The sequence below is a fragment of the Euprymna scolopes genome, chromosome 2 (genome assembly GCF_053919585.1).
Source record: "Euprymna scolopes isolate OS-2025 chromosome 2, ASM5391958v1, whole genome shotgun sequence".
NCBI classification, from domain to species: domain Eukaryota; kingdom Metazoa; phylum Mollusca; class Cephalopoda; order Sepiida; family Sepiolidae; genus Euprymna; species Euprymna scolopes.
Window position 1 is genome coordinate 120,767,805 of NC_136483.1, and position 21,586 is coordinate 120,789,390.

Here is a 21,586-nt window from a genome sequence, read left to right on the forward strand (position 1 = left end):
AAGGAGGAAAAAAAAGTGATAGTAAGAAGGCAGGCTCGAACCCGTATTATGAAGGAGAAAAAAAAAGTGATAGTAAGAAGGCAGGCTCCAACCCGTACCATGAAGGAGGAAAAAAAAGTGATAGTAAGAAGGCAGGCTCGAACCCGTATTATGAAGGAGAAACAAAAGTGATCGTAAGAAGGCAGGCTCGAACCCGTACCATGAAGGAGGAAAAAAAAGTGATAGTAAGAAGGCAGGCTCCAACCCGTACAATGAAGGAGGAAAAAAAAGTGATAGTAAGAAGGCAGGCTCGAACCCGTACCACAAAGGAGGAAAAAAAAGTGATAGTAAGAAGGCAGGCTCGAACCCGTACCATAAAGGAGGAAAAAAAAGTGATAGTAAGAAGGATGGCTCGAACCCGTATTATGAAGGAGGAAAAAAAAGTGATAGTAAGAAGGCAGGCTCGAACCCGTACCACGAAGGAGAAAAAAAAAGTGATAGTAAGACGGCAGGCTCGAACCCGTATTATGAAGGAGAAAAAAAAAGTGATAATAAGAAGGCAGGCTCCAACCCGTACCATGAAGGAGGCAAAAAAAGTGATAGTAAGAAGGCAGGCTCGAACCCGTACCACGAAGGAGGAAAAAAAAGTGATAGTAAGAAGGATGGCTCGAACCCGTACCATGAAGGAGGAAAAAAAAGTGATAGTAAAAAGGCAGGCTCCAACCCGTACCACGAAGGAGGAAAAAAAAGTGATAGTAAGAAGGATGGCTCGAACCCGTACCATGAAGGAGGAAAAAAAAGTGATAGTAAGAAGGCAGGGTCGAACCCGTACCATGAAGGAGGAAAAAAAAGTGATAGTAAGAAGGCAGGCTCGAACCCGTATTATGAAGGAGAAACAGAAGTGATAGTAAGAAGGCAGGCTCCAACCCGTACCATGAAGGAGGAAAAAAAAGTGATAGTAAGAAGGATGGCTCGAACCCGTACCATGAAGGAGGAAAAAAAAGTGATAGTAAGAAGGCAGGCTCGAACCCGTACCACGAAGGAGGAGAAAAAAGTGATCGTAAGAAGGCAGGCTCGAACCCGTACCATGAAGGAAGAAAAAAAAGTGATAGTAAGAAGGCAGGCTCCAACCCGTACCATGAAGGAGGAAAAAAAAGTGATAGTAAGAAGGCAGGCTCCAACCCGTACCAGGAAGGAGAAAAAAAAGTGATATTAAGAAGGCAGGCTCGAACCCGTACCACGAAGGAGGGAAAAAAAGTGATCGTAAGAAGGATGGCTCGAACCCGTATTATGAAGGAGGAAAAAAAAGTGATAGTAAGAAGGATGGCTCGAACCCGTACCACGAAGGAGGAAAAAAAAGTGATAGTAAGAAGGCAGGCTCCAACCCGTACCACGAAGGAGGAAAAAAAAGTGATAGTAAGAAGGCAGGCTCGAACCCGTACCATGAAGGAGGAAAAAAAAGTGATAGTAAGAAGGCAGGCTCCAACCCGTATTATGAAGGAGAAAAAAAAAGTGATAGTAAGAAGGCAGGCTCGAACACGTACCATGAAGGGGGAAAAAAAAAGTGATAGTAAGAAGGCAGGCTTCAACCCGTATTATGAAGGAGAAAAAAAAAGTGATAGTAAGAAGGCAGGCTCGAACCCGTACCATGAAGGAGGAAAAAAAAGTGATAGTAAGAAGGCAGGCTCGAACCCGTATTATGATGGAGAAAAAAAAGTGATAGTAAGAAGGCAGGCTCGAACCCGTACCATGAAGGAGGAAAAAAAAGTGATAGTAAGAAGGCAGGCTCCAACCCGTACCACGAAGGAGGAAAAAAAAAGTGATAGTAAGAAGGATGGCTCGAACCCGTACCATGAAGGAGGAAAAAAAAGTGATAGCAAGAAGGCAGGCTCCAACCCGTACCACGAAGGAGGAAAAAAAAGTGATAGTAAGAAGGCAGGCTCGAACCCGTACCAGGAAGGAGGAAAAAAAAGTGATAGTAAGAAGGCAGGCTCCAACCCGTACCAGGAAGGAGAAAAAAAAGTGATATTAAGAAGGCAGGCTCGAACCCGTACCACGAAGGAGGGAAAAAAAGTGATCGTAAGAAGGATGGCTCGAACCCGTATTATGAAGGAGGAAAAAAAAGTGATAGTAAGAAGGATGGCTCGAACCCGTACCACGAAGGAGGAAAAAAAAGTGATAGTAAGAAGGCAGGCTCCAACCCGTACCACGAAGGAGGAAAAAAAAGTGATAGTAAGAAGGCAGGCTCGAACCCGTACCATGAAGGAGGAAAAAAAAGTGATAGTAAGAAGGCAGGCTCCAACCCGTATTATGAAGGAGAAAAAAAAAGTGATAGTAAGAAGGCAGGCTCGAACCCGTACCATGAAGGGGGAAAAAAAAAGTGATAGTAAGAAGGCAGGCTTCAACCCGTATTATGAAGGAGAAAAAAAAAGTGATAGTAAGAAGGCAGGCTCGAACCCGTACCATGAAGGAGGAAAAAAAAGTGATAGTAAGAAGGCAGGCTCGAACCCGTATTATGAAGGAGGAAAAAAAGTGATAGTAAGAAGGCAGGCTCCAACCCGTACTATGAAGGAGGAAAAAAAAGTGATAGTAAGAAGGCAGGCTGGAACCCGTATTATGAAGGAGAAAAAAAAAGTGATAGTAAGAAGGCAGGCTCGAACCCGTACCATGAAGGAGGAAAAAAAAGTGATAGTAAGAAGGCAGGCTCCAACATGTATCATGAAGGAGAAAAAAAAGTGATAGTAAGAAGGCAGGCTCCAACATGTATGATGAAGGAGGAAAAAAAGTGATAGTAAGAAGGCAGGCTCGAACCCGTACCACGAAGGAGGAAAAAAAAGTGATAGTAAGAAGGCAGGCTCGAACCCGTACCACGAAGGAGGAAAAAAAAGTGATAGTAAGAAGGCAGGCTCGAACCCGTACCACGAAGGAGGAAAAAAAAGTGATAGTAAGAAGGCAGGCTCCAACCCGTACCACGAAGGAGGAAAAAAAAGTGATAGTAAGAAGGATGGCTCGAACCCGTACCATGAAGGAGGAAAAAAAAGTGATAGTAAGAAGGCAGGCTCGAACCCGTACCATGAAGGAGGAAAAAAAAGTGATGGTAAGAAGGCAGGCTCGAACCCGTACCACGAAGGAGGAAAAAAAAGTGATAGTAAGAAGGCAGGCTCGAACCCGTACCATGAAGGAGGAAAAAAAAGTGATAGTAAGAAGGCAGGCTCGAACCCGTACCACGAAGGAGGAAAAAAAAGTGATAGTAAGAAGGATGGCTCGAACCCGTACCATGAAGGAGGAAAAAAAAGTGATAGTAAGAAGGCAGGCTCGAACCCGTACCATGAAGGAGGAAAAAAAAGTGATAGTAAGAAGGCAGGCTCGAACCCGTATTATGAAGGAGAAAAAAAAAGTGATAGTAAGAAGGCAGGCTCGAACCCGTACCATGAAGGAGGAAAAAAAAGTGATAGTAAGAAGGCAGGCTCCAACCCGTACCACGAAGGAGGAAAAAAAAGTGATAGTAAGAAGGATGGCTCGAACCCGTACCATGAAGGAGGAAAAAAAAGTGATAGTAAGAAGGCAGGCTCGAACCCGTACCATGAAGGAGGAAAAAAAGTGATAGTAAGAAGGCAGGCTCGAACCCGTATTATGAAGGAGAAAAAAAAAGTGATAGTAAGAAGGCAGGCTCGAACCCGTACCATGAAGGAGGAAAAAAAGGTGATAGTAAGAGGGCAGGCTCCAACCCGTACCACGAAGGAGGAAAAAAAAGTGATAGTAAGAAGGATGGCTCGAACCCGTACCATGAAGGAGGAAAAAAAAGTGATAGTAAGAAGGCAGGCTCCAACCCGTACCACGAAAGAGGAAAAAAAAAGTGATAGTAAGAAGGCAGGCTCAAACCCGTACCACGAAGGAGGAAAAAAAAGTGATAGTAAGAAGGCAGGCTCGAACCCGTACCATGAAGGAGGAAAAAAAGTGATGATAAGAAGGATGGCTCGAACCCGTAGTATGAAGGAGGAAAAAAAAGTGATAGTAAGAAGGCAGGCTCAAACCCGTACCACGAAGGAGGAACAAAACGTGATTTCTGTTGCCCAATCAATTAAACCAATTTCATTGACTGAGCTATCATCTTCTGCACACACAATTCACCATAATCTGACAGTGTACTTTCAATATCTCCAAAACTGTTCACCATGAATATATGAATATGATGAGACACTCCACACACACTTCCTCGCAGTTCTTGTCCCCCATTCACTAATGCATTCGTTTGGCCAGGCTACCACCAGCACAACATTTCCTGTTCATAAATTCCATGCTTGAATTCTGACACCAACAGGAGACCTGATGAACTTCAATCTAGGATTAAAGTATAGTATCTGTTCTGTCTTTGGTAAGATGATGATAAATTCTTCTAGACATACTTTTATTTTATCTCGACCCAACATATCCCCTTTTGAGGAGCTGAAATTTCTCCAATTTAAAAATCAATTGTGTCTAAGTTTGCCTACTTGTGGAAGGAAGGAGGTAAATAAGATAATTTCAAACTTCTTGTTTCAACATCAAATCAACACAACAAATGAAGAAAGAATGTGAAGAGATTAAAGAGTATATAAGATCCAAATGTAATCCATTTCAGCCTAGGTTATCATGACCTGAAAATAAATCACTATCAATTTTTGTTCTGTTTTTTTCATTAACTTGTTGGTCTCTAACTTAAAAAAATGGTGTTTTGGTGACATACCACATGACTCTGCTTAAGTTTATTGCCCCGAAGAATTCCATAACCGTTTATTCAAATATGAATTCATATCTGATGTCCCGCTTGAGGACTATATTAAATCACTGGCCTCATTTATTATTATTCTCTATGGCAACAAAACGCTCATAGTTTGGGCAAACTTTTACAGTGCACAAGTCTGACTTCAGTAGCACCATTCAGGGTCCACTGCTATTGCTGATGTTTCTAGCTACTATATCCAGCTGCAGCCAATGAACTTAGCACAGCAACTAATGCCCCTCTTTTCTAACCAGGCACTGGAATTCTATTTGTTCATCCAAGGACTAACACTATTCTTTTCAGGAAAATTTACTAATTATAATTTAATGTGTTGCCTACTGTTTTTAGTCTACCTAGTAGTCATCCAATCATGATGTAGTGTACACACGCGACCAGCATTGATTGAAGAGTGATGTGTTTTTCCAACCTCAGTGATATCAATGTGTTGACCACTAATGTTAGACAAGTAAATTGACAAATTGGTGACTGCCTCACCCCTCGAAGGTGATGTGGCACAACAAATAGAAATATTGACCAAAGCAGATTTGACTCACTACAGCTTTATACCAATGGGCAAAAAGTAGACTCAACAAACATATCCATCATGCTTCATATATTCAAAATTTCCTCCAGCAAAAGACATGTAATTATCAGCTACATCCAGAAATTCATATTGTGCAAAAAGTACCCAGAATTTTGATTGGCAAAGTCATCATCAAAAAAATCCTGTCAGTTTAAAATGAGCAAATACAGATGCATTGTGTTGATTACCTCGTTGATGAAAGACTCAACTCTGAACATTTTATGCGTTGACAACAGTGCAGACCTACTTGCACTTGTCACTTTAAGCTACTTCATCGATTTCAATAATTATGCAGACAAACTTGTACTTCAATCAACTTTGCAGTTGTAAATCTACACACTTTTACAAATCTTTGCAGATTCACTTTCAATGTGTGCATGTTCAGTAAGACTGTTGACGGAGATGTTGGCTCAGAGAGTGATGACAATAGACGAAATAACATGTTAATTTCTGCCACACAAGCTGAACTGTTCAAAGATTAAATATGCAGTTTTGTTAGGAGTGCTTAGTTGTAAATTAAATTTTAGAAAAATTAAAATCAGACCAGAAAATATAGTTGTCATTTTTATAAAATGTCAAAAGAGAATTACTAAGGAAAAATTATAACTTAAGTTCATGATTTTCTTGTTAAAGTACTTCAAGTCATAATTCTTGCTTAACTTTTTTCGGTTGTTTATAAATATTTTTGTTTTCATTTCAACATTGCTAGAATTTACTGCTTTATTATTTTTAAATTAAAGATAAAGACTTAAGGTTGAATATTATTTTTTAAAAAATATATAATACTGTGTACCAAAGCTCAGTATTACTAAGTTATCAGTAACAAATAAATTAACTTCCAATTTCTATGAAATTCGCCCAACTTACCCACCATGCACATTTGGAAATGAAACACACGGCTGACGAGAGAAGTATTTCCTGAAATATTGCAACATAGATGTGTCACTTTACCATCTGATGCAAGTAAGAACATTCTGCATAGTTTGTTTGTTCCACCATTACATCTTAAATTGCTTCAGTTAAATCCCTGCATTATTCTGCTTCCCTATAAACCGAAATTTCTTTTATGTATTATTATTGGCTCGTAAAGAGCTTTCACACAGGTCATCAAAGATCTCATTGAATACAGCCTGTGGTGTTCCCTGGAAGCTGAGTGACAACAAGTCTCCCCAGATTTTCCAATACTCTCCACCTATTTTGATAACATTTGCAAATAAATTTGCATCATCGTAACAGCTGCTTGCCATTGATGTCTCGTTGACAGTGGCCATTGGTCTTTACTGGAATTTGAGTGGCAATAAACCTCCCCAAAGACTTATACAGTGGAGGTCTGGTTAGTGCTCATTCCTCGGTCTTTCTTTCCTCCTTGATTACTTGGCTATTCGGTCTCATTCTTTTTTTGAGAGGAGGGGGACAGTGATGTGGTAATGAGGGGATAGGGGTGGGGTTAGAGAACTTATAGGTATGCAGCTCCAATGTTCTTGGTTCCATGTAGCGCTTCATGCTTTGTCTCTGTAGCAGTTTGTCTGATCTACACTTGTGGTTCATGTGTGTTAGTCTCCACATTCAAGGGGTTTCCCTAATATTTCTGCTGTTTTCATTATTGTTGTTCGTTATTATTATTATTATTATTATTATTATTATTATTATTATTATTATTAAAGGTTTAAGTTTGTAATAGTAAGGAGAATGAGTGTAATGACTGGTAACGAGGAATGGCCGACCCTCATCAATGCTAGCGTCATTTCAGCAACATGCACATAGATAAAAATTGCTCACACCTCACCAAAAACAAAACAATAATAAAAGTGTCAGATTCTGTATGATAGTCAAACAAACTTACACATTTATAATAAAGTTTTATTTAACAATAAAGATAAATCTTTTTTTCTTTTTTGTATTTTTATATGCGTGTGCAGTGTTGCTATGTGAGAGAAAATTCAGTCATTAAATGATTTACGAGATGCTCATAGTTATTGGAAACAGCTTCTTGGAAATAAATGTTAGGTTTTTTAGAACCAGGAATGGTCGTGAGGACATAATATATTTTTCTTAAATAGAGTCTGATAGGACTGTACCAAAAAGAGGAAAAGAGAAAAAAACTTCCTCCGACTGAGGCAATTGTGTTTTCTTTAGAGAAAAATGTTTCTTCTTTTTTCAACAAAAGGAAATAAAATTTGTTGTATTAGTTAGTTCCAGTAATGTGATAATTTTGCTCCATAAATGTGTCTGAAATGTTATTTATCAATTGTTTGAAAACATTGGTTTAAATTGGCTTAGAATATTGCAAAACTCTAAATAATTTATGGGACTGAAATAAAAATTAACCCCCAACAACATATCCGAACACGTGTAATTTAAGAAATTACTGTAAATAAGTAGGGACATGACGAAAGTATGGAGTATGCTATTAAACGCTGAAAAGTACTTTCTAGATGAGTGCAAAATTTGCCATAATTCACATTTCTTAGTAGGGTCGCCTCGGGCGATGAGTGATAAATTAATCCTACCTTTCAAAGAAGGAGATAACACTTGGGAGATGGCGTCAATAGAGGAGTGTTAATGCCAGCTTTAAGATACGGGAGAAATTAACGCACCTGACGATTTCATTTTACAACAAATCAACCAATCAACTACAACCAATTTGTGACGTCAGCAAGAGAACTGTGCCTGCCAGTGCGATTTTAGTTTCTCATGGCTCAACTAACAAAATATTCTAATCGGTAGTTGCATTTTTTTTTTTTTCTTTTTCGATTTACCTCAGGAATCCAGTACACCCCGAACCGCCTTTATTTTAAAGGAACACAAGTTTCCAATTTTGAGGAATTTCAGTTTTTGAACAGATTATTAAGAATTATTATTGGGTCGGATACGAGTCGAGTGATATAATCCCAAGTCCAGCGAGTCCCACCTTGCGACACACTCGCTTTCTCGCAACAAAATCAGTGCCCCGGAAAATTTTTATCATACTTAGAATAAAAATAATAACTACAAAAAAAGTAAGTATAAAATCCATTTTGGTGCTAATGCACTTACTGATCCGCGCTATTTTTTTAAAATCGTATTTCCAAGTTTAAACTTCAAGTTTTATGCTATTTTTTTTTATTCAATTGTAAAGTTAAAGTACAGAATAGGTACAAAACACCTTTCCCTCCCATGTTAAGAATGGCTTTTTCAATAATAACATTATTATTTCAGTACCTCCATTTTTGTCATATTTATATTTTTTTTCTTTTAAACTTTTATTTATTTTTTGTAAAAATCTTTTTCAAATTCTAAAGTTGTTGAGCTCATTTATCACTCCCATCCTCCATTATAAAAAAATAAAATAAACAAATCCTAGTAATACAAAATGAATCTTACCTTTGAATTCCTCGTAAAATTTAACGCGAGAAAAATTGTTTAATCTTAAGGTGCTAATGAGTACCTATTTACTATGCCTCCCCACGGGACAGAGTTAGACACCAGGGTCGTTTTTTAACGTGGAGAAAAGGTACAAAAATAAAAATTGTCTCAGTCGTGAAGGATTTCTCCTCCACCGAAAGAGAACAAGAAATAGAAGTGCAGCATCTGAAGAACAGATGGTATTTATTTGCTCCCCCACCGAGCAAATTAGGCACAAGGCCAATTTTTAATGTGAGGAGTGAAGGGAGGGGGAAGGGAAAAAGGGGACCAGCTCCCGAGAGGTGGGAAATGGGAGCTGGTTAAAGGTCAGGCATGTGGGGTTGCCCCCACATCTGGTCTTTGCTAGTCATAGCTTGCAGTATCTGCCGGAACAGATGGTATTTATTTGCTCCCCCACCGAGCAAATTAGGCACAAGGCCAATTTTTTAATGTGAGGAGTAAAGGGAGGGGGAAGGGAAAAGGGGGCCAGCTCCCGAGAGGTAGGAAATGGGAGCTGGTTAAAGGTCAGGCATGTGGGGTTGCCCCCACATCTGGTCTTTGCTAGTCATAGCTAGTCATAGCTGCAGTATCTGCCGGAACAGATGGTATTTATTTGCTCCCCCACCGAGCAAATTAGGCACAAGGCCAATTTTTAATGTGAGGAGTGAAGGGAAAAAGGGGACCAGCTCCCGAGAGGTGGGAAATGGGAGCTGGTTAAAGGTCAGGCATGTGAGGTTGCCCCCACATCTGGTCATAGCTAGTCATAGCTTTGCAGTATCTGCCGGAACAGATGGTATTTATTTGCTCCCCCACTGAGCAAATTAGGCACAAGGCCGTTTTTAATGTGAGGTAAAAACCAGCTCCCCTAAAAGGGGTCACTCTGGTTACCAAAAATAATAATTGTTCCAGTATAGAGGGTTTCCCCTCCATTGACTGGTACAAATTATCTTAAGTGCAGTATCTGCCGGAACAGATACTACACTTTGATCTTGTCCCGAAGGCCAAGGTGCTAATGAGTAATGCACTAATGCAGTAATAATGCACTTACTGATCCGCGCTATTTTTAAAATCGTATTTCCAAGTTTAATTAAAGTTTTATGTTTTTTTTTATTCAGTTGTAAGGTTAAAGTACAGAATAATAGGTACAAAACACCCTCCCCTCCCCATGTTAAGAATGGCGTTTTAAATAATAACGTTATTATTTCAGCACTGATCACTCTCTGCATGAGTACCGATCTTAGTATAGGGCTTTGTTTTCAATTCAATTTCCTGACAAACGGACAATATAATATTATTATATATTATTATAGCTTAACACCCGCCACTAAATTCCACAACGAGATTCTACTTTTTAGGCGATTACGTGTAAGCACCCTGAAAAACTTGGCGGAAAGAAGAAAATAACATTTTAGAATTTATCAGTCTCGCATATAAATTTAACGCAAAATGAAACTCCATTTCTGGGTCATGTTAGTGCTCTAGGAAAGTTAAATAATCTTTCTTTGCCATGGGAGATAAATTCTGTGTGTTTTTGTTTATGGGGGGGGGCATTATATATGTTTTGCAACCTTACACACTCATTGTTAGAATGGTTCGGAAATTGTGGATCATTTTGTGTTAAATCTATACACGAAATTCAACTATTTCAACTAGAAATTTTGAAACAATTGTTTTTTTTTTTTGTTTTTTTTTTTTTTTCGCCAAGTTTTTCAGGTTAGGTTAAGGTAGGTTCAGGTTCACGTGTATGAAATAATTACGTAAAAAAAAAATCTCATTTTTATTTTTGATGGAGGTGATTTAACTGAGTGTGCTAAAAGTGATTATATTATCAAAAAAACAAAAAAACACGTTTTTCTATTAGTTTTTTATTTTTTTTTATTTTTTTAATGTTTGTTTGTTTTCTTTTAACAGTCAATATCCGAGGAACGAAACGAACTACCCAGATAGCTTGATTCTTTAATCGCCAACAATAAACTTAATTCTGTTTTGGCAACGAACACGCGTTGTCATTCTCTGATTGTCACAAGTTGAGATTGCTACTTTTGTTTTAACTCCACACAACAACTCATAAACTAAATGTGCGCAACCACATGACGCGAGGAGGAAAAACTAAAATAGACATTTCTTTACCTCTTGTCAGGATTAACAGAGCGCGCACACAAAAACGATTATTAGCAACCAAAACGCCGGATGTGTGTATATATATGCGTCTACCTACCTGTGTCTGTACATATAAAAAAATAAAAACGATCGACAAATAAAGATGAAATTAAGACGATTATAAACTAAAGAAGGAAATTATTTTTCAAAAAATGAAAACGTAAGATAACAAAAAAGAAGAAGAAACTCCTTTAAACTTCTTGACACAATCCTTGACACACCTTCGTTAAATATATATAAGCACGCAAAAAAAAAAACAAAAAAAAAAAAACAAACATTCAAGTGGTTTCTGTTTAACACCTACACACCTGTATGACGTGACAACGTTTTAACATTTTTATTTCCTCAAGTGATGCCATGGGGTAAAAAGTTGAAAGATTTTCGTTATTCGAGAGTTTAAAACTAATTTCTTGATTATTTTAGTGGGCAATATTGTTATTAGAATTGACCCTGTCAACTAAGTTTATTATTTTAAATAAACTACCCCCTCCCATATACGCACACAAACACCTCGACAGTTATGGTTATTTTTAAATAATCATTAAAAAAAAAAAAGAAGAGTCCTTCCACTCTCCATTCATAGTTTTTTTTAAGAGTAAATTTGTTTTTGTCTGGTAAAAAAAAAAAAAAAAAAAAAAAAAATTAATCGACAAACCTTTTGTATCGTTCGATTGTTATAGTTATTAATTTTTAACAAATACACACACAAAAAATATAAGACCTCAAAAACATACCGTCAATTAATTTAACATAAAAAAAAGTTTTATAGCAATTGAATAACTTTCTAATCATGTCTTCGCGAAAGGAGAGACGAAGTACGTTGGCCTCCATTTGGTCACGTCCAACGGTTCATGAATTGGATTTTTTCGACAAAGGAAAATACCTGGTTGTCACTTCAACCTACAAAGATATCGTTCGATGGTGGATGACTGTTTTAAAGGTGTTCTATCCACAGGATTCCTACCGAGAAAAGGGGGACTTAATAAAGATGAAGCCGTGTCCGGGGGTCACGCTCAGGCTAAACAAAACATCTGGCATTTTGAAAATTGAAGGAAAGAACCATTGGACCTGGTTTGTGGATAACTTCGCTCATATTCTTGAACAAGGAAATTCGGATGCTGAATCTCTTGCCGAACATTCCGACACTTCGGTTACGCGATATTTACATTTGGACAAAAATTTAGACGAGGTAAGTGATTTTTTTTTCTTAGTTTTTGAGGTCTAATGCTATTTACTTAATTGTCATGTCGAAACTAGTAACTTATCTCAAAATTACGAAATATGATAAAATAGAAAATTAATTATTAATAAAAATAGTTTTCGAAAAAATTGCAAGTTAGACTAAAATAATAGGTTCTAATTTATAAGTTAGTTCACTTGTTTAAGTTATATTTTCAAAAGTAATAATGGTGGATCAATGGATCGTGACATCGTGAAAGTAAATATTTTATGTAATAATTCAGTAATATTGCGACATGACAAATAGACAACATTGGTTTTTAATGGAAATTCAATTTTGTAATTTGCGTCCTTCTAACGAACATGTGCCAAAAATAGGTTACTTCTATGGGAAGGGACCCATAATGTCCGAATGTTTTCGATGTGATTTATGGAAAAGATCGGACATGGCTGATTGATTGGCTGACCAGGCAATTAGTATCGGCATTAAATGGAACAAGTTTTTCACTTTTTTATCTTTACGTAAATTATTCCCTCTCTCCCCATGTGTGTTAAGAATGGGCTTAACAATTTTCTTCACATTGATAAGTGAATTAACTTTCTTTTCCATTTATAAAGTTTTTTTTCAACTTTTTATTCATTTATTGAAAGAATTTTTTTTAATCTAACCTAACCGGAAAAGGTTTCAGTGACCACTACATATGGCCAGAACAAATCTTCGGCAAAGACATTTTCATAGCAGTCACCTTTTCAAGCCCACGGATATCAGAACGTGCAGGATTACGTTGTAATTTGCCCAGCCACACACATAAGATAAATGAACTACGTTGTACTCCATGTGCAGTGATACAACAAACAAACTGGAATGTTCCAGAACACCCATATATAAACCTTTGCATGCGAAAATCAAATCAGTTTAGTTTTTAGGGAGTTGAGTTAATACTTTTTGGGCACTCCCTAATAAAATAAATATTTCAACACAAGCTACTGAATAAACGAGCAAACACTTCGTAAAACTTCACAAGGAAAAGGTTTATTGAAGCAAGGGTAAGATGCCAAAAAGATATATCAGGATAGAACTCGTCTGCCTTTGCCCGGTAGTTATTCCCAAGTGGGAATCGTCGATACCGGTGTAGGCAGAGAGAGAGAGAGTGAGGAAACAGGTCCGCTTTCTTTGACGTCTCGCTGGAAAAGGGAAGAGTTTTTTTCGTCCGGGACGGAAGCAGTTATAGTTCCTTAAAGGGTAAGGAAGATCCCTGCGCTATGCCTCTGATTGGTCAGTATACACAGTCAGGGGAGCCACTGACGCACAAGAAAAGAGTTCTATTTGTTTCTGCTACAAGTTTTATTCCATTTCTTTTCTTGTTTCCTCCATGACTGGAGCTAAAGTAACTCTGCCTTGGAAGGCATTAAAATTCCTTGTCTTGAATTTGCGCGTCAAGCAAATGAACCTTAATTCTCATCATGGAAAATTCCCACAGCAAATGAGAATGATTTTTTTCTTTCCAACAATGCTATTTTAAACTACTGTTTTCTTATGTGATGAACACACACACGCATGACGCTTAATTAGCTTAATGACTTTCTTTTCCCCTCAAAAAAATAACCATGAATGTTATTTTGTTCATAAAAATCAGTAATCTTAAACTTCATGGCCTTTTATGAGACACTCATAAAAGCTAAGCCTGTCTAATGAACACTTATTGCAAAAAACCTTAACGTTGGAACAATTTGAATTCATGTTTCTTAAATGCGTAACTAAACGTTGTTTCATTTCAATACAGCAATTTCAAGTTCAGTGTTAAGTGTTGTCGTTTTTCCAAAATTATTCACATTTTTTTTTATTTTATGTGTGAGGATAGGATGTAGTTTGGTGGAAGCCTTTTGGCAAATCACAGATTACGTTAAATTTACCTTTAACGGCACCGTGGATACAATACTACTTTTGACTTCTAGAGATTCCTGCACCTGCAAACTCGGTCTTTAAAAATTGATAGATCCTGATTATGAATTGGTGAACACCGACTCACACCCTTAACCTATAGGGTACATTTCTGTTTGCATTTGTTGCAATTTAGTGTTCCAGTACTAATTGACTGTTCGGCGACGGCTTCATCATTTCAGGCTTGTGTTGTAAATCGCAATCGTAAACATTCGGGCTGATATGCGTCCCTTTCTATAGAAATACTGTTTTTTTTTTTTGTTTTTTTTTTTGTTTCAGTAGGGGGAAGAAGACTGCAAATAGAGAGTAGAGGAGGCTGATAAACTGGAATGAGGCAATATTTATGAAGAAAAAGGCAACAAAATGCTGTGGCAATCATTTCCATTCACTGGAAGGATATTTGCTCATATTTTGAAACGTGTTGATATGATCACAAACTCCTATTGACTGTTAAGAGAGCTGAGTCGTGCATAACTTTGTGTGCGATAAAAAATTAAAAAATGTTGAAAGATCGTTAACACGGAAGAGAATGATCAATCGAAACATTTTAACGTTATAAGATGAATCTTGGTACGAATTACAAGACTTTAGCAAATTGTTACAATAGCCAACAAAACAAAAAGGGTGAAACAATAAATATACAACAAATATTACCACAATTAAGATAAGTTACTCTTCTACCTACCTTGATAAATTTTATTGTTTTAACTTATTTTAAAGCGTTCATTTGCAAAAGTAGTGTCAAGTATGTTCAGTTAGAACAAAAAATGGCGATTTTTGTAGCCACTTGGACCCTCGATAATTAAAAAATCGAAAATTAAACAAAATACTGGTAGAACATTTTCGTATGATTGGTGACATTTATTGGAGGGCTTTCTACCAGTATTTTAATTTTTTAGTTTAGAGTGATTATCAAGAGTTCAAATGGCTATTATAAAACCACTATTATTTTGAGGGCCCAACTATTCTAGAAAATAATCATTTTTATGTAGTATCATTTGAGAGTTGTAGCAAGAAAAGCCTTATGCCAATTAGCCTGTTAGCTTATAACTAGTTTGGACTTGAAACAGTTCAAATTAGAACCATTTGTTCAGAAGGAGTGGATGGTAAAGCATTCAGGAATTCATCTCTCAGTAATTAACAAAATTTGATTGTGCTTTTTTTTTTTCTTTTTTTTTTTACAATATATATCTGAAGGGTAACCTGAGTCTTTAAGCACCATGGAACCTTAGGCACCAGCAACTAGGTACTCTACACAAACTTCCCTATAGCATTACTATGGTACTTCTGGGGCAATAAACACCAAACTTGTCATCACTAACAAAGAGGCCTTGTTTCCCAAGAGTAGCATTTACTGAGCCAACCAAACATAGTCGTTTTGTGCCAGATTTTACAGATTTGAAGTCCTTTTCTAACTGGCTTTAAAACGTTTACGGCAGAAAGGCAACTGCACAAAATTTTTCGCTATTAAATTACTTTAGTCTGCAAACTATTTCTGTGCTTCTGAAGCAGTGAGATATATCAGTTAAGTGTCATATTTTTTTTTTACAAAAGTTAATTCAGGTTTTCATTTTTCGACACTTTAAAGTGTGTCAAATCTTCCTCCACACAAATGTAATTATGATTTCCACAAACATTTTTTATGTTAATTGCTTTGTATATGTTAATTGCTTTGTATATGTTAATTGCTTTGTATTGCTACACATCTAAGTATAATGCATGTAATAGCGTGTAATTTATTTGTTCCAAAAATATTTTCATCATTGGAAAAAAAGATGATGCTTAATGCCACATCCCTCATTACAAAGTTATAAAACAAGAAATTTGTAATTATTTACTGATAATAATACTTGGGTGCACAATACTTTAATGACCCGTTAAAACTTTGAGAGTGATAGGTAGTCTGAGCCATTGAGAGGATATGAGGCTGTCATGAAAAAGCAGATGTATGTCAATCAAGCCACCAAGTATTTTAAAATTAACAAGTCATTGCTCAGGATCACGTCTGAGGTAATCCACGTCAATGAACATATTGGAAACATATTGTCTTTGCTCATGAAAATGAACTTGCTGAGTGCATAAAGTTGATGTAGGATGGGGTTGGGGATTTACTTTCGAGATGGCCCCTCTTCATGAAGTTTGTCGAAACCACTATAGAACCAATAGAAAAGGACTTTTACATGATGATTTCGGCCTACAATGATTTCAAGCCAGAGATCATCAAAGTAGGATTCAGTTGTACAGGCATCTGTCCTTTCAATGCCCAAATTAGTCACTGTGAAAAGTCAGCCTCGTATCACTGCTCCAGCATATCCCTCCACATTTTCCTTCACACCAGCTTCTCCATTATTTGCACTGCACTCCCCCCTTCATCTTCATCCCCCTTTCCAGGACATTCATTCTCAGATATGCCTGTTTCCTTGATGAGTCATCTTCATCCAACTTATTGAAAGACTTCAAACTGCTGATTTCCCAATTCCAATCTTCATCATCTAGATTAGCTAGAATACAACAATTCTGATATGGGGAGAGCCTCACAGCAGATCAAAGTAAACAGGGAGGTATTTGCTGCTAAGGAGGTTGCTACAGCATCTAGAGAAAGGAGAAAGGGGTAAAAGAACACCAGAACAGAAGACGCCATGAAAAAGCTCACTGTTAACATTGAAGGATACTAACTCTGAGGAATGTTACAGAATGACATTTACTGGATTAAGTGTGGCATCTATAATTCATGGTATCACATATAGTGCACCAGTATTAAGATTTCACTTAAAGACTTCCCGAATGAGGAATGGCTGTGTGATTCTTGCACACAGTGTCTCTAGTGCTTAATGCCCTGAGATTTGGTGTCTATTGCATCAGGCGACTGAAATTTTTGGAAAGCTAACCTGAGTTTAAAAAATATTCAGTACTTCAAGGGACCCTTGGACCCTTCATTTGGATCCTGCGTAAACATTTTTTAATGACTGCTGCCTGAAAACGCATGCACAAAAGGTTTTAATAGGTTCATTTATCTAATTATTATTTTTTGAAATTTGCTTTATTTTATTTTGTGTGTGCTTTTATTTTATATTTTATTTTTATTTCATTTTATGTTAAATTTTAAAAAATAATAATAAAAATGAATTAAAATGAAATCAAGCACAAAATAAAATAAAATTGATATAATTAAAAAAAAAATAAAATACAGACATAAAATAAGTAAACGAAAGTGATAGAAATTCAATAGATAAATGAACAAATAAAAACCATTTGTGCATGCGTTTTCAGGGAGCAGTCATTAAAAAAAAAACGTTTACGCAGAGTCCAAGTTCCCCTTGAAGTGCCAAATATTCAGCAAGTATATTTTCTTCTCCAATGAACACAAATCAATTTTTATTTGTACAAACAAGACATTACAAATATATTTTGCATATGATAGTAAAAAACAAATTAAAATTAACTTTTATGAAGATGAAACCGTGAAAAAGGTGGTGCCTAATGCCCAGTTTATTATATATATATATATATATTAGTGGTGGGACGATTAATCGGAATCGTTAATCGTAAGAACCGTGTATTTTAGGGGAAATCGGAATTGCATCGTTAAAAAATACCTTAGATTTACGATTCTTTCATTATGATACTCTTATATTTTTAAGTTGAACTGTTTGTTTGAAGTGAGATTTAATGCTGTTAAAAATTTATGATAAAAACGTCATAGAACTTTTCATAACCTATTTAATATGATGTACAAGAATTTTATTAACTACTTTAAAGGCAATCTTTATTTATCTTAATGAGTTTCGAAATTTCTTTGAATTTTTTCTTTCTTTAATTCTTTGAATTAAAAAAACAACTTTTTTTTTTTACGTTTAGCTTAACTTGCTTTTATATTTCACCATTTCGATTTTAAAACCGACCTTGTCTAACTCTGCCCTCGTAGGGAGGCTAGTAAATAGGAAGTAATATGGCGACTGAAAAACGTTTTTCGACCACCATAAAAGCATTACAGTATATTTAAACCCTGAATAATTTCCGCTATGTGCCCTTGCTGTTCTAAGTTAACTAGCCACTACTTGTGTTTCAAATTTAAAAAAAAAAGTGCTTTAAAATAGTACAAACACTAAAGCTTTTTTCGTTTTCGAAGGGGGGTTTCAGGCGCCCCTATTATCCCAAAGAACCAGCTATGTAAACACTTTGCAATATTTTTCAATAATTATTTTTTAAAAAATTCGGGTTTGTATTACTGTACACATAGATTCGAAAAAGTTGTCAAAAAACAAATATATAACAAATAAATGTTATCAAAGGCAAGATAAGTTACTTTTCTGCCAAACTGGATATATTTTTTGTGTTTTTATTCAATGTAACATATTTATTCAGCTCGAAAAACATACAGTGTTTACCGATGTATTCGAAAATTCAAGATGGCGTCTGATTCTCTCTTTAGCACCATAAGTGTGGGGAAAGATGTTATAAATAAAATATTGTTAAAAACCCGCTCAATATGTTACCGTGACATAGGTTGACATATATTCGGCGGGTTTTTAATAGTATTTTGTATGGTTTTTTATTTATAACATCTTTTCCCACACTTACGGTGTTAAAGAGAGAATCAGACGCCATCTTGAATTTTCGAATACATCGGTAAACACTGTATGTTTTTCGAGCTGAATAAATATGTTACATTGAATAAAAACACAAAAAATATATCCAGTTTGGTAGAAAAGTAACTTATCTTGCCTTTGATAACATTTATTTGTTATATATTTGTTTTTTTGACAACTTTTTCGAATCTATGTGTACAGTAATACAAACCCAGAATGGCTTTTTAAATAATAACGTCATTATTTCAGCACGGATCAATAAGTGCATGAGTACCAAATTAAGAAATTATTTTCTAAAATATTTTGTTTATATATGTTTATATTTTGTTTTTAAGTAAAATTAAGAAATTGATTTAAAAAATATTGTTTATATCCATCATTCAAAAGCTTCACTGATTTCTGTTATTATGATTATTTATGATCTGTTTGATGGATGGATATATATATATATATATATATATATATATTATTATTTTTATTTATTTATTTTTTTTTTTTTGAGCGTTTATGTAATTATTAACAGGAAAATTGTTGAAAGTCAAAATGGAATCCGCACTATTTTTCAATATTATTTTCAGGTTTAATTAAAGTTTTACGATACCCTTTTCTTATTGTTTTTGTATTCTTTTGTTATTTTTATTTTATTTTATTTTATTTTTTTTGCGGGGGGGGGCGGATTTAAAAAACAAACAAAATGAAAGCAAAACAAAACAAAACGAATTTGGTGCTTATGCACTTATGTTACCCTTATTTTTTTTTAATGGTTTAAGTGCCTCGCCCAGTGTTTGAAGAGTTTAATTGTTTTTTAAAGGAAAATTGGTGAAAGTCAAAATTAGCATTTGTGGCGATAAACAAAAAGCTTTAGCATGTACGTACCTCTCATGGAATGTCGTAGATCGAAACACAGTGAAATGTTATTTGGTGCTAGTGCACTTATTGATCCACGCTATTTTTAAATAGTACTTTCAAGTTTAATTAAAGTTTTACGGTACCTGTTTTGATTAAATTGTTAGGTGAAAGTGCAGAATAGGTACACAACACCCTCCCGTCCCCATGTTAAGAATGGCTTTCTAAATAATATAATTATTTCAGCACGGCTCAATAAGTGCATGAGTACCTTTTATTTTCTTGAATAAAATAAAAGCTACTCGACTAGAACACTGCTGTTTTTGTTTTAATAACTATTTTTTATTCAAAAATAAAAATTACAATTGTTCAAAATGTTTTTTCCCAAAGCTATTTGTTTGTAATTACCATATTTTTCATGAACATGCTCTAAAAATGTTTCAAAATTATCTAATATTTTTTCACTTTTCATGTTATAAGCCTCTCTATACATGGCCTCATCGACATGAGACCATTTCATTTCTCCTACTGATCCCGATATGTATTTCAGTCTTCTTTTAATACGAGACCAGTAGGCTTCAATATTGTTGGTGCAAACACCAGTAAGTGGATCCACAAAATTTTGTGAATAGTTTACAGCCCAATGAACATAATGAAACTTGAAAATAATATTTAAAAATAGTGCGGATTCCATTTTGACTTTTACCTATTTTCCTGATACAAAAAAATATACCCCCCCCCCCAAAAAAAAACAGATAAAATCATAACAAAAATCATGCGCAAATGTTAAGCCAAAATAAATAATAATAATAAAAAACTAGGTCACCACGCAAAAATTCTTTCCTTGTAAAAATAACTTCTCCCTCAGTCGAACAACGTACAACATCAAAGGGGTAACATTCGTGTACATCCGCCCTTTTTCTTTATATTTTTAGATATATAAAATAACTCCTGAAATTGATTGTTATTATTTTCATGGTGCATGTTTAATTCATGGTTAAAATATTTGTTTTGACTTTTATCTTCAATGAAAGAAATTTTACGAAAAAAATCAAAACGTTTTCGAAATTCCCTTAATTGTATTTTCACTTTTTTGCTGTACCAAATTTTTTCGCTACACAAAAACTTTCGATTATATAATGGTATATTTCAAAACAACAATTCCATGAGAATCGGAATCGTACTTGGTATCGGAATTGTTAATCAACATTTTCCTGGAATCGCAATCAGAAAAAATTTAGGAATCATCTCAACACTAATATATATATATATATATATATATATATATACACACACACGTAGTGGTAGATTTTAAAATTCAAAGCATATAATTTCAAATATTATAATTCAACTTCAGAAATAAGCACTTAAAAATGTCATCCATATGTATGCATGTTTCATAGAAGCACTTTATTATTAAAACTACTTTAAATTAAAGCTTGAAAATGTACATAACCAAATATATCTATGTAATGTTACCTGAAATTGTGATTGATAAAATTAAATATACTGAAAAGGAAAATCATATACGTTTTCAAGTTTTTTCCTTGAATGTAATTTTGATGATAAAGTGGTTTTCTGAAATATATGTACATATGGATAGACATTGTTAAGTGTTTGTTTATTTCTGTAGCTGGATTATAATATTTGAAATTTTGATTAATATTTTGAATATTAAAATCTACCCAATTGATCTATGAAAGTTCTGATTGATAATCTATTACTTATTGGATTTATTTTCATATGCATTATTAAAAAATATCCTTGGCATTTGATGTTTTTACAAAAAATATATGGATTAATCTTAGCCAGCAAAACTCCTGAGTTGCTTTAATTTTTTAACTAAGAGCATCTTTTTATGAAATCGGAAGTTTAGGTTACTTGATGAACGTAATCAGTTGCCTGAAACAGTAGCTTTGTTATTGTCATAACCATGTAATTTGTTTACCTAAAATTAATATATATATAGAGAGAGGGAGGGAGGAAAGAGGTGTGCGAAGACATATTGCATATTATACATTCAAAATGGTTAGTAAAAAATGTATATTGTCTTGTATATTAGTATACTATTACAGTATTCTACTAGTATACTAGGATAGAAAGAGAGGGAGAATGTGGGGAGGCATATATTGCATGTGTGATTTATACATAAAAAACGTTTA

The 21,586-nt window shown here is 35.1% G+C and overlaps 1 protein-coding gene across 2 annotated transcripts in view; it reads left to right on the forward strand.

The window, feature by feature from the left end:
• Positions 1–7,975: 7,975 nt before the first annotated feature.
• Positions 7,976–21,586, forward strand: part of LOC145295620 (uncharacterized) — a 112,940-nt gene continuing 99,329 nt past the window's right edge. The window contains exons 1-2 of one of the 2 annotated variants that reach the window (XM_080141483.1): positions 7,976–8,323; positions 10,620–12,057. In XM_080141483.1, the coding sequence (XP_079997609.1) occupies positions 11,659–12,057 (399 nt within the window). In that variant the 5' untranslated portion in view covers positions 7,976–8,323; positions 10,620–11,658. Of the gene's footprint in view, positions 8,324–10,619; positions 12,058–21,586 lie in introns of those variants that run through there. The other variant, XM_080141482.1, reaches the window with a different exon arrangement.